The 20,578-nt window shown below is 40.2% G+C and overlaps 1 protein-coding gene across 1 annotated transcript in view; it reads right to left on the reverse strand.

The window, feature by feature from the left end:
* The window catches only part of myom3 (myomesin 3), a 99,681-nt gene that overhangs the window by 38,115 nt on the left and 40,988 nt on the right, over nucleotides 1-20,578 (reverse strand). The window contains exons 11-15 of the mRNA XM_033641227.2: nucleotides 17,272-17,413; nucleotides 14,251-14,450; nucleotides 10,863-10,916; nucleotides 5,335-5,462; nucleotides 137-320 (exon numbers count right to left, since the gene is read on the reverse strand). Of these exons, the coding sequence (XP_033497118.2) occupies nucleotides 137-320; nucleotides 5,335-5,462; nucleotides 10,863-10,916; nucleotides 14,251-14,450; nucleotides 17,272-17,413 (708 nt within the window). The remainder of the gene's footprint in view (nucleotides 1-136; nucleotides 321-5,334; nucleotides 5,463-10,862; nucleotides 10,917-14,250; nucleotides 14,451-17,271; nucleotides 17,414-20,578) is intronic.

The raw sequence follows: 20,578 nt of genomic DNA on the forward strand, positions 1-20,578 counted from the left end.
ATCAAGCTGAACATAACCCGTTATGATCATCTATGTTTGCACAACTGCAGCAGGTACACCTCTACAAAATCCAATTGACCTTTACAACAGGCAGAGTGATGAACGGTTACAGTACGGCACATAGCACATTTCTCACCTTGTGGCTTTCCCAAGGAGATCGGCGCGCTCGGCTCGGAGGGGTCACTGACACCGTACTTGTTGATGGAGCGCACTCTGAAGCAGTACTGCTTGCCCTTGACCAGGTCAAATACTGGGAACCTGGGAGAGTTTACCTCCATGTCCAGATTGGCCAGCTCCCAGGTGCTTGTCCCTGCCAGAGACTGATCCAAGAGCAACATAAAAACACACACACGCACACACACGCACACAAAGATAATTTCAAAAGCATCTATCTGCATCTATCTCAAGGACATGTTCATTATTCAGTATCCTTCAAATATGCAGGAGGATCCATGTGCCAAGACTGCCAAATGCTCTTTAAAAAGGCCAACAACGCTTTCTGATTTTTGTACAGTCACTCTGTAGTTTAACTGGCGGTTGCAGAGGTTTGAAGCAAACCACTTAACATGCAGACAAAGGCTAAGAGGAATAAGGATTGGCAGTTTGGTGTGATAGTGAAAGAAAGTTGCAGACAGAAGTATAAATACATTTTCAGATTCAGAAAGGCAAAAGAAATTTCAGATAGCGAGTAAAAAAGACAGATGGATATGCAGGTAAACAACCAGTGACTCATCCTGACATATATTATCCATCTTTGTCAGTTAGTTGTTTTGGCAAATGATGGTGAGCCTTCTCTTTTATAGTGTGCGCTTACTTTTCAGTTCTTCTCCTCACTGTCATTTCCCTGTTTGAGGAGGAAAACCTAACAAAAGAATATTGGAGATCAGTGATTATAAAGTGCTTGCTTAAGGGCGAGAGGGATATTTGAATGTTCCCTTCATTATATAAGCGGAAGTGAGGCTGCAGACTTTAGTAATTTCAGATGCCTTTGACAGATTTGACAGTTTTATTACCCCGGCAACTTATAAAAGTCCAATAAAAATCTATTTCCTGTGGCAGTTTTCTGATTATTGGAGCTAGAGGCTGTCGGGCGTCTGGGTTGATATTGAAGAGCGGAGGCCCTTTATTGTTGTATAGAATAGGTCAGTTGATATGTTGGAGGAAAATGTTATATTGCCATCCTTTGAATCATGTGTTGGGTGACAGAAAGCTGGATTTTCTTTTCTAGACATTACCTTGTGTGTATCATTAAAAAAAGGTTACGTTAATTATTAAAACTAGAACTTCTGGCTCATTTTGAGCCAATCAAAACCTTTAGATCTAACATCCAGGTAGTTTTAAATCATCACTTACAAAGTAAAAAAACTCAAGCATGCAGGCAAGAAAATCAAACCCCCGAAGCCAAAGCACACGGCGCGAAAGAGCAACATCAAGGTCTGCTCGCTTTTAATGAGTCCACAAATTCCTATTTAAACTGATACCACAGTGGTAGAATTGTGTGTGTTTCCTCCCCCTGTCTCTTTAATTAGTGCTGTGGTCAGGAGCCTGCTGTTAATTTGGCTCATGCTCCACTACCTGACTGCCCGGACCCGGCGAGCGACTGGAGGAACTGATGATGCAAGAACATTGATTACTGTGTTCTGTGGATGTGTAGGTATTACTGATTACAACAATGGGCCGTGTTTGAACGCATTTAAACTTGTGTACATGTGTTTTTGTGAGTGAGAAAGATCTTTTCTGTATCTGATTGTTTTAGTGAATATTTCTTTGTAGGTTTGTGTGTGTGTGGGTGTGTGTTCTCTTGTTTTCTACACTAATGAAGAAGCTCCACAGTGGCGGCATTTTCCTGCTCATTACTTCCTTAAAGGGCTCCTAGGGGCAAACAGTTTCTCTTTTTTTTTTTCATCCAGCATATCCGGAGCAAGATTAGCATTTATTTGAAGTTGTATGTCTGGTAGTCTGACTAATGCAAGTCTCCTTTTAGCTCTGTTTGACTCTCCACCCACTCCTGAGGGAAATATCTGTCACGTGAGCAGCTAAATGTTTCACTGCATTACATTTACATGTTTCATTTGTATCATATCAATGTCTCTGATGCGACGTTGAGCAGGCATTGTCGTCAGGAGGTTAAGGTATTGGTGGGAGGCCGCCAAGCTACAGATTACTGTTCGAGACCAACAAACAACAAAACTGGTTGTGTTTTAGCGAGTCATTGTTGTGTTTCCAGCAGCTTTTTAGGCTCCGAATGTGGGTGTTTTGTAGCGTCCAGTCGGCGAGGATAGTGCCATGAAAAGCTGTTACTTTTTACTAAGACATTGCTTCTTTTTCTGCTGGGATTGTGCACCCCAAAACAAGGTATTTTAAGATGAAACATCTTTTCCTAACCATTACCAAGAGGTTGTTTTGTTTGTTGTTTTTAAACATAACCACATCATTGAAACGAAATTTTTCAATGCACATAATAACGTGCAAATGTATCGAGGTGGTCAATGCCATCCTTTTTTGCCCTTACGATTTATTTGCTATCTATTGTTTGGTATCAGGTAGATAGCAAAGAGTAGGTTTATAAGAGCAAGACTGACTCAAAACAGTAAATTTGCTGTAAAAACCCTTAACAACCCTTAAAAAAACAAAAACAAAAAACAACATTATGCTGAAATATGCGTGGAAAGTGGATTCACGTGAAATTTTTTGTTGGTTTGTCACTGAGAGTGACCTCTTTTTACATTACACAAACCATCTGATGCATTTTTTATATACAAATATCAATTACAGCAGCTTAAACTAATAATCATGTAACTGGTTCCCATTTTATTAAGGTTACCATAAGAGACTTAGACTAATTTCCCACTTTCAAGGCAGCCATTGGTTTCTCCTCATTTAAATAAGGAATGCAGATTAACTTGTAGAGACCAAAAAACGTACTTGAGACTGTCACTAAAGGACCATATCAATCATTCATAAAGTCTAATCTCCAACAAACCTGAGTCAAAACTTACTGTAACTGAGTTTTGATTCAAGAAGTTTGACCTCTGATGCCTTGAGACCAAATTTTTTTTTTTTGAAGAATGACAAAACATCTTCAGTCAACACTCCAGACAGAGTGGTTTTCATCATTCCGTCCTCCAGACATTGCATCACTTCAATGATCGAGACGAAACTTCACAGACAATCTAAGTTTCTGAACTCCTTATCTCCACACCCTCACACCATACTTTCAGGTCCTCTTCTGCAATCCAAGTCACTTCACCATCTGCTCACTTGACCACCATGGGTTATAGAGACTTCAGCCGTTCTGCCCCCGACCTTTGGACCTCCCTCCCACAATAATATTGTTTCTATCTCCACTTTCATGTCCTGTCTGAAAACACACTTTTTTAAGCTGGCATATTCGGTTTGATCCATTGGTGACACACATATTAAGATTTGTGCTGATGATGATTTTATACCCAGTTCTTATAATTATTATTTTTGCCTCATATAATGATGTCTGGATACATTGCTGCTTGTTTTTTAACTGTTTCTTGTAAGGTGTCCTTGAGGGCTCTAAAAGGCGGCTATAAATAAAATACATAATGATGATAATAATGATGATTATCTGTCATCATTATTATTATTGCTGTACAATAAGCACAAAGAAAGTGTCAAACTTGTATGGAAATGTTTAAACTAGAATTGCCGTTCCACAGTTGTATATGTCCGTGCACCAGTCAAGTTCCTCTTAGTTTACATCCACGTCTGTGAAATATAGATGCTTCATCTTCTTCCAAGGATTTGGAGAGGGTCATTCATGCCTTCATATCATCAAGACTTGATTACTGTAATTCTCTTTATGTTGGTTTAGATCAGTGCACCCTTCGTCGCCTGCAGCTAGTCCAAAATGCAGCGGCTCGCCTCCTGACTGGCACCAAGAAGCGGGACCATATTACACCTGTTCTGATATCCTTACACTGGCTTCCTGTTCATTTTAGAATACATTTTAAAATGTTGTTTGTTTTTAAAATCTTACATGGAATGGCCCCTCAGTATCTGGTGGAGCTGTTAAAAGCTCACAATCCAGTCAGCCTTAGGTCTTCAGGTGATCTGCTGCTTGAAGTGCCCAGATCAAGGCTTAAAACCAAAGGCGATCGAGCATTTTCAGTGGCTGCTCCCAAGCTCTGGAATAGCTTGCCGTTGCATGTTAGACATGCAGAATCCCTGGAAAGGTTTAAATCATCTCTAAAAACTCACCTTTTCTCGTTGGCTTTTGAACCCGCTGTGAGCCAGACTTGACTTTGTGTGATATAGGTGTGCTCTGTCTCAGGTTTTGCTATGTGTAATTGATGTTGTTGTTTTTGGTATTTTGTATCTGTTTTTATATTTTTGGTATTCATCATTCTATTTGTATGGTATTGTAATTTTTCACAATGTTCTTGTAAAGCACTTTGGTGACTTCCGTCTTTTTAAATGTGCTATAGAAATAAATGTGACCTTGACCTTGACCTTCATACACACTTCCCCCCAGCAGCACAGAAGATCTATACAATCAGCACAGTTTCAAGGTGGGCACCCAACATTAGAGTTCAGTACTACATGCAGAATATCATGATGTCACTGTGAAGCTGACATAAAATGTCATCACTTATCAGTTATATCCTATTAGACATTTGTGTGAAGTTTTGTCATAATTAGCCTAAGAATTCTTGAGTTATGGCCAAAAATATGTTTTGTGAGGTCACACTCACGGTTGACCTTTGACCTCCAGCCACTAAATGTGAATCAGTTTATTCTTCAGTCCAAGTGGACATTTGTGCCAAATTTAAAGAAATTCCCTCAGGGTGTTCTTGAGATATCGTGTTCATGAGAATGAGACGTATGCAAGGTCACACTGACCTTAATCTTTGACCTATGACCACCAAAATCAAATCACATTGAGTCCAAGGGGACGTTTGTGCCAAATCTGAAGAAATTCCTCAAGGCATTTTTGAGATATTGCGTTCATGGCAATGGGATGTACAGAAGTATCCATTCGGACAACCCAAAACATTATACCTTCAGCTATGGCCAGCGCGAAGGCATAAAAATGTATATACTTGTCAGTGTATTCAAAAAAGCACCCGGATCTGGCAGAAACATTTTTTTAACACACCAAATCACCTAAGTTCTCCATGACAACACGGCTCAAAAATAGCAGCCTGCTCTCAGACTTCAGATGTCAGTGCTTCCTTCAGTGCATCAGCTTTTAAACCTCCTATGTGTCTCAAAATTTATTGCCATTAAACACAAGATTGTAATTGTAATATGGATTTATGTGTGTGTGTGTGTGTGTGTGTGTGTGTCCGTGAAGATACTGACCCGCTCCACGTAGAAGGAGAGCGGCTCCCTGCCTCTGGGTTCAGGCTCAGTCCAGCTGAGCACCACATAGGTGTCACTCACCTCGCAGGCGTGGACATTTGTGGGAGGGAAAGGAGCTTTGACCTCACCTGCAGAGCACAGAGAGGAGGAGGAGGAGGAGGAGGAGGAAGAGGAGAAGGAAAGCGAAAAAAGTTAGAACAAGGTCAGAGAGAATGACAATGTGGAGTCCAAAAAGTGCTTGCTGAGGCCTTTTTTAACGCTCTTTTTGTTGAAATATTTGCATCAGGAAATTTAATGCTTTGTCTGGCAGATCTGAGTCACTCACACAATGGGTGAGATTTACCTCGCTGCCCCGAATTTCACCTCCATTCCTAATACATAAGTATACCGGATAACATGCAGTCAAATGGCTTGAGTCAGCACACTTTCAATGACTCTCCAAGTGACTCAAGGACGATCGAAGTGTTCAGATTTAGTCAAAAGTCTTCTGTAAGTCTTGTCTCTTTATTTGTAGAGCTGCCGAGCTGCAGCGTGGATCAGAGACGAACTCCACAGCAAAGAGAGTGCGGTGAAATGAGAGATGCTGATCTGGTAGAAGCAGCAGTCCTGTGTGTGCGTGTGAGTGTGTGTGGGTGCACACAGTGCAGTCTGTTAGTATTTTTTCATTATAGTAGCTCTGCACACAAGCACATTGGAGTTGAAATGAAACCGTGACTAAGAGGTTAGATACTTCATTTTAAGGGTGAGGTGGTTGTTCACTGCCACACTGGGTGAACGGTGTAGGACTCATAGGCCTTTTGTATTTTAGGACAATACAGCAGGAAAATGATCCAAAACACGCCGCTGAAGAATCCAAACCAAAGAGGGATTTAGGGTCAAAGAGGGGAAACTGTTCATGATAGGTCAAGATAGTTGCCTGACCTCATTTCAAGATGTGTTTCACAAGCTGACGAGTCTGATGACAAAATATCTGATACAAAACCTCAAATAAATAATTTCTTTTTCACCACTTAAAGGTGTATTTTATCTGTTGTATTTAAAGGAATAGTGAATTTACTTGACTGCTTTTTTGCCGAGAGTTGGATGACAAGATTGATACCACTCTCACATCTGTCCGTCAAGTACTGAGCTGGAGGCGATTAACTTTGCTGTATGTCATTAAATAGTTCCAGCAAGTAATTCCCTGTAAAACCACAACTTGTCATGTTTAATTTCTTGTTTATGTACTAATTTAAACAAGATGAACAAAGTGTTAGTTTCAGTTACGCATATTCTTTAACTTTAGCTGGAGTCAGGTTACCAGTCTTTATGTTAACCTAAACTAGTCACCTCCTGGCTCTAGCTTCATACTCCATACCTTGCCGAGTGTTGGCAATATCAGCCAGAGAGATGTCTGCCTTCTCTCGATTATAATGGAACTAGATGGCACTCAGCTTGTGGTGCTCAAAGTGCCAAAAAATACACTTGAAAAACTCCACAGCAGTATCTCCTTCCAGAAATCATGACCCAGTTACTCAAGATAATCCACAGATAGATAGATAGATAGATAGATAGATAGATAGACAGATATTTACTGTCAGTGCGTATAAAAAAACACAACAAAATTTCGTGTGCAGCACCAAAAGTCAGCATAAAAAGGGCATAAATTGTTGTAAGCAGTTTCATGTAGGAACTAATTTCTCTTTACCGGACTAAACCCACCAATCGTATCACTGCGCAAAAGTTAGCATGCACCTAGTCACGGAGGAGAGGCTCGTGCTTGTGACAATACGAGATGTTAACAAATCATGGCGTCCTACTGGGCTGAGCTGTAAGGTTAACTAGCTCAGTGGTGCTAGGTGAGCTAGCAGTAGATGCAGTGGGGTAAGGCAGTTACAATGGGCCCCAGTGCACGCTAGTTACTATTTATGTGCCGAAACTTGTTACCGTGTAATCTTATTGTCTTGTCACATGATAAAATGGAGACACTGTATAACACCAACATACATATTACCCAGAAATAATCATTGCATATACAGTACAGGCCAAAAGTTTGGACACACCTTCTCATTCAATGCGTTTTCTTTATTTTCATGACTATTTACATTGTAGATTCTCACTGAAGGCATCAAAACTATGAATGAACACATGTGGAGTTATGTACTTAACAAAAAAAGGTGAAATAACTGAAAACATGTTTTATATTCTAGTTTCTTCAAAATAGCCACCCTTTGCTCTGATTACTGCTTTGCACACTCTTGGCATTCTCTCCATGAGCTTCAAGAGGTAGTCACCTGAAATGGTTTCCACTTCACAGGTGTGCCTTATCAGGGTTAATTAGTGGAATTTCTTGCTTTATCAATGGGGTTGGGACCATCAGTTGTGTTGTGCAGAAGTCAGGTTAATACACAGCCGACAGCCCTATTGGACAACTGTTAAAATTCATATTATGGCAAGAACCAATCAGCTAACTAAAGAAAAACGAGTGGCCATCATTACTTTAAGAAATGAAGGTCAGTCAGTCCGGAAAATTGCAAAAACTTTAAATGTGTCCCCAAGTGGAGTCGCAAAAACCATCAAGCGCTACAACGAAACTGGCACACATGAGGACCGACCCAGGAAAGGAAGACCAAGAGTCACCTCTGCTTCTGAGGATAAGTTCATCCGAGTCACCAGCCTCAGAAATCGCAAGTTAACAGCAGCTCAGATCAGAGACCAGATGAATGCCACACAGAGTTCTAGCAGCAGACCCATCTCTAGAACAACTGTTAAGAGGAGACTGCGCCAATCAGGCCTTCATGGTCAAATAGCTGCTAGGAAACCACTGCTAAGGAGAGGCAACAAGCAGAAGAGATTTGTTTGGGCCAAGAAACACAAGGAATGGACATTAGACCAGTGGAAATCTGTGCTTTGGTCTGATGAGTCCAAATTTGAGATCTTTGGTTCCAACCGCCGTGTCTTTGTGAGACGCAGAAAAGGTGAACGGATGGATTCCACATGCCTGGTTCCCACTGTGAAGCATGGAGGAGGAGGTGTGATGGTGTGGGGGTGTTTTGCTGGTGACACTGTTGGGGATTTATTCAAAATTGAAGGCACACTGAACCAGCATGGCTACCACAGCATCCTGCAGCGACATGCCATCCCATCCGGTTTGCGTTTAGTTGGACGATCATTTATTTTTCAACAGGACAATGACCCCAAACACACCTCCAGGCTGTGTAAGGGCTATTTGACCAAGAAGGAGAGTGATGGAGTGCTGCGGCAGATGACCTGGCCTCCACAGTCACCGGACCTGAACCCAATCGAGATGGTTTGGGGTGAGCTGGACCGCAGAGTGAAGGCAAAGGGGCCAACAAGTGCTAAACACCTCTGGGAACTCCTTCAAGACTGTTGGAAAACCATTTCAGGTGACTACCTCTTGAAGCTCATGGAGAGAATGCCAAGAGTGTGCAAAGCAGTAATCAGAGCAAAGGGTGGCTATTTTGAAGAAACTAGAATATAAAACATGTTTTCAGTTATTTCACCTTTTTTTGTTAAGTACATAACTCCACATGTGTTCATTCATAGTTTTGATGCCTTCAGTGAGAATCTACAATGTAAATAGTCATGAAAATAAAGAAAACGCATTGAATGAGAAGGTGTGTCCAAACTTTTGGCCTGTACTGTACATATTTGACAACAATACCAAAGAAGATAAAGAATTATTCATTAAATTGAATATATATATATATTTTTAAAGATATTTTTTTGGGCATTTTTGCCTTTAATGCACAGGACAGGTAAGTATGAAAGGGAGAGAGAGAGAGGGGATGACATGCAGCAAAGGGCCACGAGCTGGATTCGAACCCGGGCCGCTGCGGCAACAGCCTTATACATGGGGTGCCTGCTCTACCACTAAGGCACCGACGCTCCAAATTGAATATTTTTATAGCTAATTTATAGTTTGTGTAGAATAAGAATATATTTTATGACATATTTTGTTATAGATTGTTACTAAGAAAACCATGATGGTGATGGGTTTTTCTTTTTCAAACGCATATAGCCTAGCAAATGGCACCATTTTTTATATTAAATGTGAGTTTTTTTTAACACAGGCATATATCTAAGGTGGCAATCTGAATTACCTGCAAGGCCCCGTTCTCTCCCCTACATATTGGAAGAGGACCTGCTCTCTCTGGGCCCCCTAACCTCATGGGCCCCAGTGCCCCTGCCTGCACCATCTATATTTATGCCTCTGAGTGGATGCACGCTGTTTATAGGTCATAGATTTAAGTGACAGCAAACAATTTGCAACCAAACATTAATGTTATGTATAAATATTCTATTTAAATGTATTTCCCTTAATTGGGGGATTACCAACAAAAAGGACCACAATTTCTTTACTGTTTGTCTGCTTTCAAATCCAATGTGCTAAACCAATGACATAAAGCATCCCTTTCATCTTACTTACAGACCACACTGTATGTGTGTATGTGTGGACAGTATGGGTGTACATATGCTGAGTGACTACACAATGATTTGCCTTTAAACAAGCCTGACTGATAGCAAAATTTACCTCTCCATGGGCAATCAGGTCTCACTCCCAACTAGTCAAATACTGACGCTTTCTCAGTGGTCCTCGGCAACAGATACTGATGCACCATTCACTATCTAGAAGTGGTATGAGACACACCAGGTAGTGGCATTTTTTGAAACTCTGTGCAACTGTTGTAGTATAAAGAGCAAAATAGTCTGCATAGGGTGGGTGGAAGTGGAGGTGAACGGGTCAAACAAACTCGGACTTTCACTCAGGAGACCGCTGTTTATTTGCCATGTGAAACCGGAAGTCAATCAAGTCATTTTAATAACAACGTAGTGTGCTAGTATGTGTAGCATGCTACAGTAGTCATGTATATTGATAATAAATGTACTTATTTTAAGCCAAACCATGATGTTTTTTCTCTAAACCTAAACACATAATTTTGGTTCTTAAATCTAAGGAAGTAAATTCCATTTTTTTTCTCGTTTTTTTTACCTATGCTTTAAGTTTATTTTGAAAAGAGACTGTATGCATTTATTGAGCAGAAACACATCCGATGCTTGCTTTCTGTATTTCTCTAACACATGCAAACACATTTTCTGCTCCATAAAAGAACAGGATAAAGGAAGTATGGAGTCTTCTCTGGTTGCCTCCTTAAACATCTTCCTCCTCTCCCTTTGTCTCTGCCTGTGAGTTACATTGCCAAGGTTATCAGTCCCCTTCACAGGCATTCACACTTCCTCCGGCCATTATGTGCATTTAGGACACCACCGGGGGACTGTTCATTCTTTTCCCTTCTGCAAATGGGAAAAATGCTCATTGCCTCAGCCATACAATTACTGCAACACGTTGTTAAATATAATATGAAGGTACATTAAGCCACGAGCCCGAGGCAGCCCAGAGGTGAGGAGGCGACACCCTGCATGCCTGTAAAATGTAGATGCTGTTTGAAATCAGGGGTGAAAATGTTCAAATGGCATCTTTTTATGACAAAATTATACACGAGGAAATAAAAATACAGCATTCTCACCTTCAAGATCATCTTTTGTAATGGTGATCGTCCTCCCTCTGTGTACTTTGACCACTGAGAGACACGGGGAGACAGAGAGAGAGATAGGTTGAGGGCAGAGGGAATAAAGAACAAAGTCATATCAGGGTAATGAAGTTATATGAGCAGCCATGATAACACTATTAGTGCTAATGTTAGAGGAGCATCCACTGATAAGAGAGCCAGAGACACAAAGAGGTGAAAGAGACAGCGACGTGAAAGGATGGAGAGCAGGCTGGAGGCAAGTCCTGTCTGTCCTTCATCTGTGTTTAATGATCCACAGCATCTGACCAGATCCCATCTGTCCTCCCTCTAACACACACACACACACACACACTCACTCAACGACCCATGTTAAGTCTCCTCATTCGATCGTCCTCATCCCTCCTCTGTATAAAGTATTTAACAAAACCTTAAACGCCGTAAAAGTAATCTTTTAAGAAACAAAATGGATGCCATTAAAAAGCTGTCGCAGTTAACGTCTGCGAGGACCTTCCGGCTTTATAAAATGAGATGCCGCATCCACACACATCTGTTTTCTCTCGTAGCGCTGATATCTGTGCAAGTGTAAACACAGCAACCAAGGCAGATGAGGTGAGGTAACAGCAGGAATGAGCCACTAACACATTGCTGATGCTCTTTGTAGTAGCAGATGCAAACAGGCAACAAACTCAAGGAAAAACCTGAATACATTAGAAACATAATGAACGCAGATGCTTCCGTTTGGGGCACTGGGGGTCACCGTAGATTTGAAGAGTAGGAAAATGATGAGAATCACACGCTATGACCTTCACAGTCACCAAACCTCAACCCAAACTATGGAATATATCTGTGTTAAACAATCATCTTCACCACCATCATCAAAACACCAAATGAAGAAATATCTTTTGTAAGAACGGTGCTCATCCCTCCAACAGAGTTTAAAGGACTTAAGAATTGAATTGAAGCTGCTCTGGCAGCTCACGGTGGCCGAACATCATTAGCGCTACATGGACCCACGCAACAGCAAGTCATGCTGCACTTCAGCTGCATCACATATTTATTTATCTTCTCAGGTGAGCTCGAAAATAAATAATTGAGTGTGAACATAAATAATATAGACTGCAACCGAGCCTCGTGTATCATTACGGACAGGTAGAGGAGTCTGAATGTGGCATTACAGCAGGGATAGTTGTGTGATTGCTACTTGCTTCACTCACTTTTGTGTTATTATGGAGCTGGTTAAGTACACGGTGTGGGATACAAACTCAGCACACCTCTGTTTTTATTAGCTTCTCTGAAAGAAGAGCCTACGTGGTTACTGGGTGACATTGCAAAGATTTCTCAAGTGTTCATGATCAGCATGTTGATTTAGAGGTGGTGTAGCTTTTGAGTTACAGTTACAATCACATATCAGTCACTAAATCCTGTGGTTGGCCTGTTTTGCTTTTGCAACACAAATGAATTTTGGTTGAACCCTGTAGTTTTTGCTTTAAAGTCTTGATGAAACCATGGATGTGTTTAACGTGACCAGGATACAGAGTTGGAGGCAGGGCCCTGATCAGTGGTGCATGAAGCCTACAAGTTTGACTTCTTGGGTATAAATTACCTTAACTTTCCACATTATAAGCGCACTACTGACTTTAGCAAGCCAGGCAGCTAACCTCTGGTTTAGGCCTCCTGTAACTTGAATGGGTGTACCAGGGTCAGTTATACAGCAGTGATATGTGTTACCAAGTCAAATGTACATTTGTGATATTAAAGGGATAGTGCACCCAAAAATGAAAATTCAGCCATTATCTATTCACCCATATGCCAAGGGAGGCTCAGGTGAAGTTTTAGAGTCCTCACATCCCTTGCGGAGATCCAAAGGGAGAGTAGGTAGCAGAACAACTCCACCTAATGCAGGCTGGGCTATTTTGTGGCTTCAATTGTGTGTTTTTTGGACGTTTTAATCCTGGGCGCCGTCAGCCTGCATTAGGTGTAGTTGTGCTGCTACCCACTCTCCCCTGGGATCTCCGCAAGTGTTGTGAGGACTCTAAAACTTCACCTGAGCCTCCTTCAGCATATGGGTGAGTAGATAATGGCCGAATTTTCATTTTTGGGTGCACTATCCCTTTAAGTATTATAATTACAAAATTTGTTTCAGTTGATATTACCTGACACGCTCAGGCCTCCATAGTCAATACCCCTACGTTCACCTTTGGTGGTACCCCACCTATAAAGGGGTGTCTCCTGGCTGATCTCTCCCCTTTAGCTGTTGTACTCCATGGGAGAGGTAAGTGACATTGCCCTCATAGTAATTTCCGTGTTTTAGTGCTGTTAAGCTGTTTATAAGTTCATTTTATGCTAACGTATTCCTGTGTCACTTCATTTCTGTAGGGGCTGGAGTTTATATGGTTGTATTTGACGGGGATTTTGTTTTCACCTCTTGTTGTCAGCTGTCAGGAATAAATGGAGATGGCCTCCAAAGATATCCACGGTCTGGGCCTTTTCATATCAACACAACGCAGACAACACTAGAGTCCACTGGTTACATGGTGATAAAATTATTTATTTGTATGGCTCCTCTAGACTTTCAAAATGATATCCGACCAAATCGCAATAGAGAAACAAATCATTTTGCAGGGGTTGTGATGCTAACTAAAAATTTTATTTACTGATTTACAGACGTCTCTTTCCCAATGTAAGAATATGGGAAAAAGTCCTTTAGGCCCTTTTCCTTCCACCCAGTTCCTGTGTGAATTCGTATGGTGTGGCACGAGACGAAGATAAGCAAGCTTGCAAATACTTCTATCAAGGAAACAGCATGTTTCACAACACAAACACATAAAACACTATGTACAGTAATATAGATAAAGAAAATGTCATGTTGTTTGATTCACTGTGCACACCGTCATGTTACTATGACGTCTGGTGTGTTCATGTTGGTGAACTTAGGCTCGACAGATCTTGTCCAAGTTTCCAAATTGTACCGTTCTATTGCACTTTTCCATATTGAAGGTAATTTTTTTTCAGAGTTCTGAGTATGATGGATTGCAGCGCTAGCTCTGTGTGGGTAAAAGTTGCAAAATGATTAATGAGTGGATGTCATAATATTATTAGTGGAAACTGGTTGGTGCTAGCTTACATAAGCACATGTCATATTTGGTTTTAGTGGAAGAAAACATGATGACAAAGAAATTTAGTTTTTTTTTTTTTTTTGGCATATATTGTTAAACAGGTGCACAAAATGTCTGGGGATGTGATCCAAAAGGGCTAAAAAAAAAGCATTTTCATTTCATCTCCACTTTGAAATTAGTCACCCATATGTGTTTCTTCAGCTGTGGTGATGCAACATGTTGCAGCTTTTCATGTGGCAATTCGACTGGCAGGGTGTGTAATGTGTTACCCATAGTCCTGCTGGGTTCCATGGGGTCTGCAGTACGGATGGGCTTCGTAGCCTTGGAGGGGCGCCCTGCTCCAGCCTGGTTAACAGCACGAACTCTGAACTGGTACAGAGCTCCTTCCTTCAGCCCAAACACCGGGTAGTGGCACATTTTCTGAATATGCACATTGCAGCGCACCCACTCACCCTGACTGAGGTCACATCTGTACGAGAGGATAGAAAGAAAGAGAGGAAAACATTTCAATAAGAGGTAAACAAAGAACAAAATCAATAATATCTGAACAATGTTATGTGCAGTCTGCAGAGTGTAACATTATAAAAAAACAATTTTAAAGCATTTTAGTCTGCACAACAACACATCTTAGTCTGTAAGTATCCCACCAAGACCCATAATTGTGACCAGAGACCATCATGTGTAAATAATGGGCCTCCGAACACAGTAAAAACTGATTTTTAAAGTCGAATGCGAGCTCAGATTACACAACATCGATAACAAACTGCTGCCACTTGCAATAAACAAAGACAGAAAATAGTGCAGTTTTCTAACCATAAGGAGGTTGCTAGGGAACTGGGAAGTATCTTACATTTTCCTCTCCTCACCCAAAAACCAATAACATTCAGGAGATGTAACTTCTGCACTGAATAAAGAAGGTTTGCAAGAACACAAAACACACATACAAATATACTTCATATATACAATTCCATTTCACAAAAACAGTTACACAAGAAAATGCACACACTAATGAACAAGCTTTCTCTCTCCCTACACACACACACACACACACACACACACACGCATACAAACGAATAACCCTGATTGATTGGTGTTGGTGATAAGTGCAGCACCTGTTCTCCTGCGGGAGTCTTTGACTCTGTGTCGAGGGCTGATAATTACCATGTATACCATTCATCTCATGTGAACTCTGCCAAATGGATACAACAACACTACTGCTGGCCGCCGCCACCATCATCTTTATCTGCCTCCAATCCAATTTCCTCACCAGCAGTGCGCAGAGCGAGACAAGGTTCAGCTGTATAGTCTCACTGTAGGTCTATTATTGACTTACAATACAGGAAATGGCTTTATATACAATCTAAAAATAAGACTTTTTATGGAGATTTAGTAAATGTGAGTTCACTGTAAGACACCCAAGCTTTGTGCTTAGTCTTCCTGGCAATGTAAAATAAAATGCAGTTAAAAAACATTTAAGCATACTCTCATTTTACCCAGCTGACCTAAAAAAAATTAGAACAAATTACTGTTCTAGATACATTTAAAGTAGCCAGTTTGGGGGGGACATAGGGAACATGGTCCCTTCAATAGAAAATGTGCATTTGTCCCCTTCAATAAAAACATGACAGTAGCAGAGAACTTTTATTTTGACGAAATCAAAGACCTTTACATCATAAATTAATTCAGAAAAGGTACAAATGCAGTAAATGAAGTGTTAAAATTTTGTGGCAGAGGACCCCCAAACCTCCTGTTTCATACGTTTCACTCCCAGTGTTAAAATAAAACACACACCCTTGGTCATGTGTAACAAAGAGCAGATTGTACTGTGCAGTTTGTTATTATTAACTAACTGATAAAATGAATGAACAAATCAATAAGACAGTAATTAATTAAACTTAATTAATCTTAATTCTTAATTTAAAAAAGCCTCAATAATCTGATATGCTAAATATAAAAAAAATCATACATTATATATATTATACATACATTATTTCATTTTTTTTTTTTTTTTTTTTTAAAAAAAAAATCATTTTAATTTTTTTAAATTGTTTTAATGATTTTATTTAGAGACGTTTTTGATTGATCGATTAGTCAGTCCACCTATTTTGACAATTAATCCTTTTGGCCATTCTTCAGTAAATATGTTTCCAAGCCAATAGGTCCCAGCTTCTCATTTTGGAAGATATTCTACTTCCCTTTGTCTAATGTGCCAGCAAACTAAATATCTTTGAGTTTTTGGCCAACTGATCAAACTTAATTAGATATCTTTTTATGTCAGCTTGGGCATTTTTATATTATTTATATTTATATATCAAATGTTTAGTTGGTTAATCAAAAAAGTAATCAGATAAACTGATAATTAAACCAATAATTAGTTGCAAATTAAGATTATTACATTTAACTTAAGATTTTCCGACTGCATTGTTGCTCAGAGTGCAGCCCACGGGGTAATTCTGGCCCTCAGAGACATTTTGTGCAGTCCCCAAGCATGAAATGAAATGCATGCATTATATTTTAATCATTAGCTGTCCATTTCAAAGCGTTCACTTTTAATAGCTTATATTCAATACACTACTAGGCAACTGCTGCAGACTGTACCCTCCTAACAAGCATCTGTCACATAGGAATTACAACTTGTTAGAGCTACTGGTTGAATTCCTACTAGTGGCACCTTATGAATGTCACAGGAATTACATTCTGTCACCAATGTTAGTGCTGTTAGCTAAAGTTGGTGATTTAGATGGACAGCTGGCACCTGCACTTTTCCTGAGTGGCCCTCAATCATATGCTGGCTCTCTAAGTTGGCACTCAGTCATCAAACTTTAAGCAGCTTTGTCCTACTGCCTGTTTCTAAATAACAGTTTCTCTGCTGAACCAAACACCTGTCGGTCATTTTCCAGATTTTACAGAAGCTGCCGCTGGGTAAAGAATTTTTATGTTATTGAGAGTCTGTATTCACTCTTGTGAATAAAATGGAACATTGGATATATATTATTATCCTCAATAAGGTCCATAGTCCAACATATTAAAGAAGAACAGTCCTTAAAATTGTCATCGAAATGGAAATTCAAACATCTTCATTTCACTGACAACTCTTTCTGTTTGAAGAAGGCTGCGCGACAGTCAAGTGCTCCTTTATACCAAATGAACCTTGTGGCGAAATTGTGGACTCCTGTGTCTGAGCTAAAGAAGAAATTTTCAGTGTCACTGCCATTTTATTTCCCTCTATTCACTATGATTATATGAAGTATTTGAATTGCGATTAAATGGTGATTCAGGCCAGTCCTCACCGTTCTATATAGTAACCCTGCACAGGTGAGGCTCCATCAGCACTGGGTGGCTGCCAGGTGAGGAAGACGTAGTCCTTGTTGATGTCAGATACCTGGACAGCCAGAGGAGAGGCGGGGCCTCCCACCACTGCAGCTGATGCATCTGCAACAGCATCAAGAGGAGAGAGTCAGTAACAAGTGCAAAACATACCTATGGACTTGAACTCACAACCTTTAGACACAGATAGCAAGTTGTTATCAAGTTGATCTCCCTCACTAGTGTAGAGTTTAGAGGTGACATCACACTATGATACAGCCAACCAGCAGGGTGCAGCATAACAGCAGCACATATGTACACAGGCAGATTTTAGACTAGTGTCACTATTTCAGTTATCACGACAAAATTCGGAGAAATTGCATACTTCATCAGCTTTAATTCTGATGTGTTGTTTCCCTCTGTAGAGTGAGTGACTAATTGACAGCTACTTAACAGAGACAGCAAACTATTTCAATGACATAGCCAAAGGCAAGCCTGACACTGAATATATTATACTGTGTGGACCTTGAACTAATGATTAAGAAGAAGTTTAGACCCTGGGGCTGAACCAGTTTGGAACCACTGAGGTAGACAACATAGATAACATCTGGGATGTCTTTTTACAAAGACTGATTGATCCATAAGTGAAAAAATTATGCTTAAAGATGCTCTTTTTCCATTGATTGCAATAGACTACATGATGGCAGAATTCAAAATGCTGTCAGTGATATATATCTATGAGTATTGAGTTGGTTTTTTTTGTTATAGAACTATATTCTGGTCAGGGTGGAAAAGCCTCTGAAGCAGCATTTTACATGCAGCAGCTACGCCCTTTTTACCTTGCTCCTAAAATCCTATACCTCTTAGCATAATCATCTAGAGTGGGCCAGATTGGACCCTTTGGGACATATGTTTGACACCCCTGCTTTAAACAGTTGCCATAGCGCCACCATCAGGACTATTGGCCCTTTATTCCCACTGAGGAAGTTTAGCATGGGACTGGACCCAAGTGCCAAGTTTGGTTTATTTTCATGCATGGGAAGTTGGATTATCTTGGAAGGAGAAGGAGAAGCAGGAGAAGGAGAATACTGGCAAATACAAGAGGGACTAGCAGCAGAGCTATCTGATCCCCAAAAACTAAGGAGGAATCTATACTTCTGCACTGAATCAACGCTGTAGCTACTGCGTAGGCTCTGCGTCAACACGGAGCCTGACGTGCACTTCCCCAGAAATGTAACTACACGTCGTGGCGACGCAGACCTCCTGTTTATTTCTGTAAGCTGACACCATTTCTTTCAGTGGAAACTAAGCTTTTATTTACTTTAATTTCACAGATAAGAAACAATAAATTGTGAAGACAATAAAGCCTCCACAAAAATAGCATTTTAAGTTGTGTGTGTAATTTATCCTTAAGGGATTTAATAATTCGGGATTTATCCTGGCTTCATATGAGGCTAGGCTAATTTAACCAATGTAAAATGCCATAGGCTTATGTTAATAATGTTAGCATGTTATATTTGTTTGGAAAATGTGTTTAGTATAAGACAGTTGTTTTGTCAGTGAACCTTGTGAGTTGTGATGGAGCCAAATTGTGTGCTGTTACCTTTGTCAAATGTTGCTGTTGTCCCTGGTTTTACATGAGAAGAGGAAAAGATGGCTAGCTGCTAGGCTAATTTAACCAATGTAAAATGCCATAGGCTTGTGCTAAACACATTAGCATGTTGTATTTGTGGGGAAAATGTGTCCAGATAAAGACAAATACTTTGTCTGTGAATGATGCGATTTATAGTGAAGCCAATTTGTGTGCTTGTGTTTGAAACTGTTGCTATTAAGCATGTTTAATGTGTGTTTTGAATCAACTAAACTTTACAGCACTTCACAGAAACTCTGTCGCCAACTAGTGTTCTGGAGGTGTAACTGCAGAGTGACACAGACAAATATAAATGCTCACAACGATGTAGGCTACAGTGTTGGGTCTGCCACACGAGTATAAATCCCACTTAAGGAAAAAGAAGGAGAGACTGGAGAAACAGATATATAGAGGAAGAGGAAAGAAGCAGATGAGATAGAAAAACAAGAGCAGTTGAGGAAAATGTATTTAAGGTATTCCAGCTCATGGCTTTCACGTATTATTTGGGCCACAGAGTAAATAATGACGGCTGGTAGATATATTAACACATGCTATTCAACATGCAGCATATAATCACAACCAGTGGATGAGACAGAGAGAAGGGAGAATAAGAAATGAGGAAATTATGCAAAGCGGATTGAAGCGATAGGATGTGTTCCCAAACCTTTTCTTTAGGCTGGGTATAGATGTTTTTATTTTTTCCTGACAAAAGACTCAAGCCAACATCAAGGACACCTCTTTCCTGTTTTAAATTTGCATCCTCTTCCTCCTTCTCTCTCTCATTTGTTTTTGCTCTCCTGTACTGTGTATTTGTAATGCAAATATGACGGGTGAATGAAGGAGAAAACCCACAAGCAGAGAAGTTTGTTGATTCATTAATTAGTACCTCCAGCTCTGGAAAAGAAAAAAAAAAAGAAGAAACTCCTCTATAAGAAAGAGAGTCCTAAGCCAAGATGTTAAAGGAAGCTTTGCAGGAAGATTGATCCTGCATTAAAGTGTTTGTATACGTGTGTGCGTTTGGGCCAGTGCATGTTAATCTTTGATGCATGTGCACACCACCAGGTTCATGAATGATTCAGTGTACATTACACCGTGACTGTGGCAGTTAGAGTGCAATACATACATGAGTAAGCACTGGTATTATATTGAAAGATGCTGAGGCTCCTTGCAGAGCTGCCCAGACACATTTCAAATGTTTGATGAGTCAAGTGGGAGTTGTTCTCTGGTTTATATGCATGTGGCAAACAATGTACGGGAGAAAATAGCAGTCTGTGAAGAATATAGAGTTTCATTGAACAAAGTTAACAAGCCCTCTACAGCAGAACAGCTTGATTGATGGTGCAATTTCCCCATATGAATCAGGGTAGTTTGCTGACAGGAAATGAAAGTAGCACCAAAATTTGGTGAATACAAATAGTGTTTTGAGTGAAGGTTTCAGTCAAAACACTATTTATCCATCTTGGGACAACAAATGATGATTCCATCCTCTGAAAACACTGGTATTTTTATATGCAAGGGTCTTGAGGTCACTCTGAAGCATCTGTCAGGTTTTTCAAATGCTAAATGGATCATTTCAGAATGAAACATATCATTTAAAAAAGCCGTCTGGCAGACTCTTCAGAGACACCACTCAGTATTGGAAGGATTCTCTGATCTGATCT

This window comes from Epinephelus lanceolatus, chromosome 10, assembly GCF_041903045.1.
Source record: "Epinephelus lanceolatus isolate andai-2023 chromosome 10, ASM4190304v1, whole genome shotgun sequence".
Lineage (NCBI taxonomy): Eukaryota > Metazoa > Chordata > Actinopteri > Perciformes > Serranidae > Epinephelus > Epinephelus lanceolatus.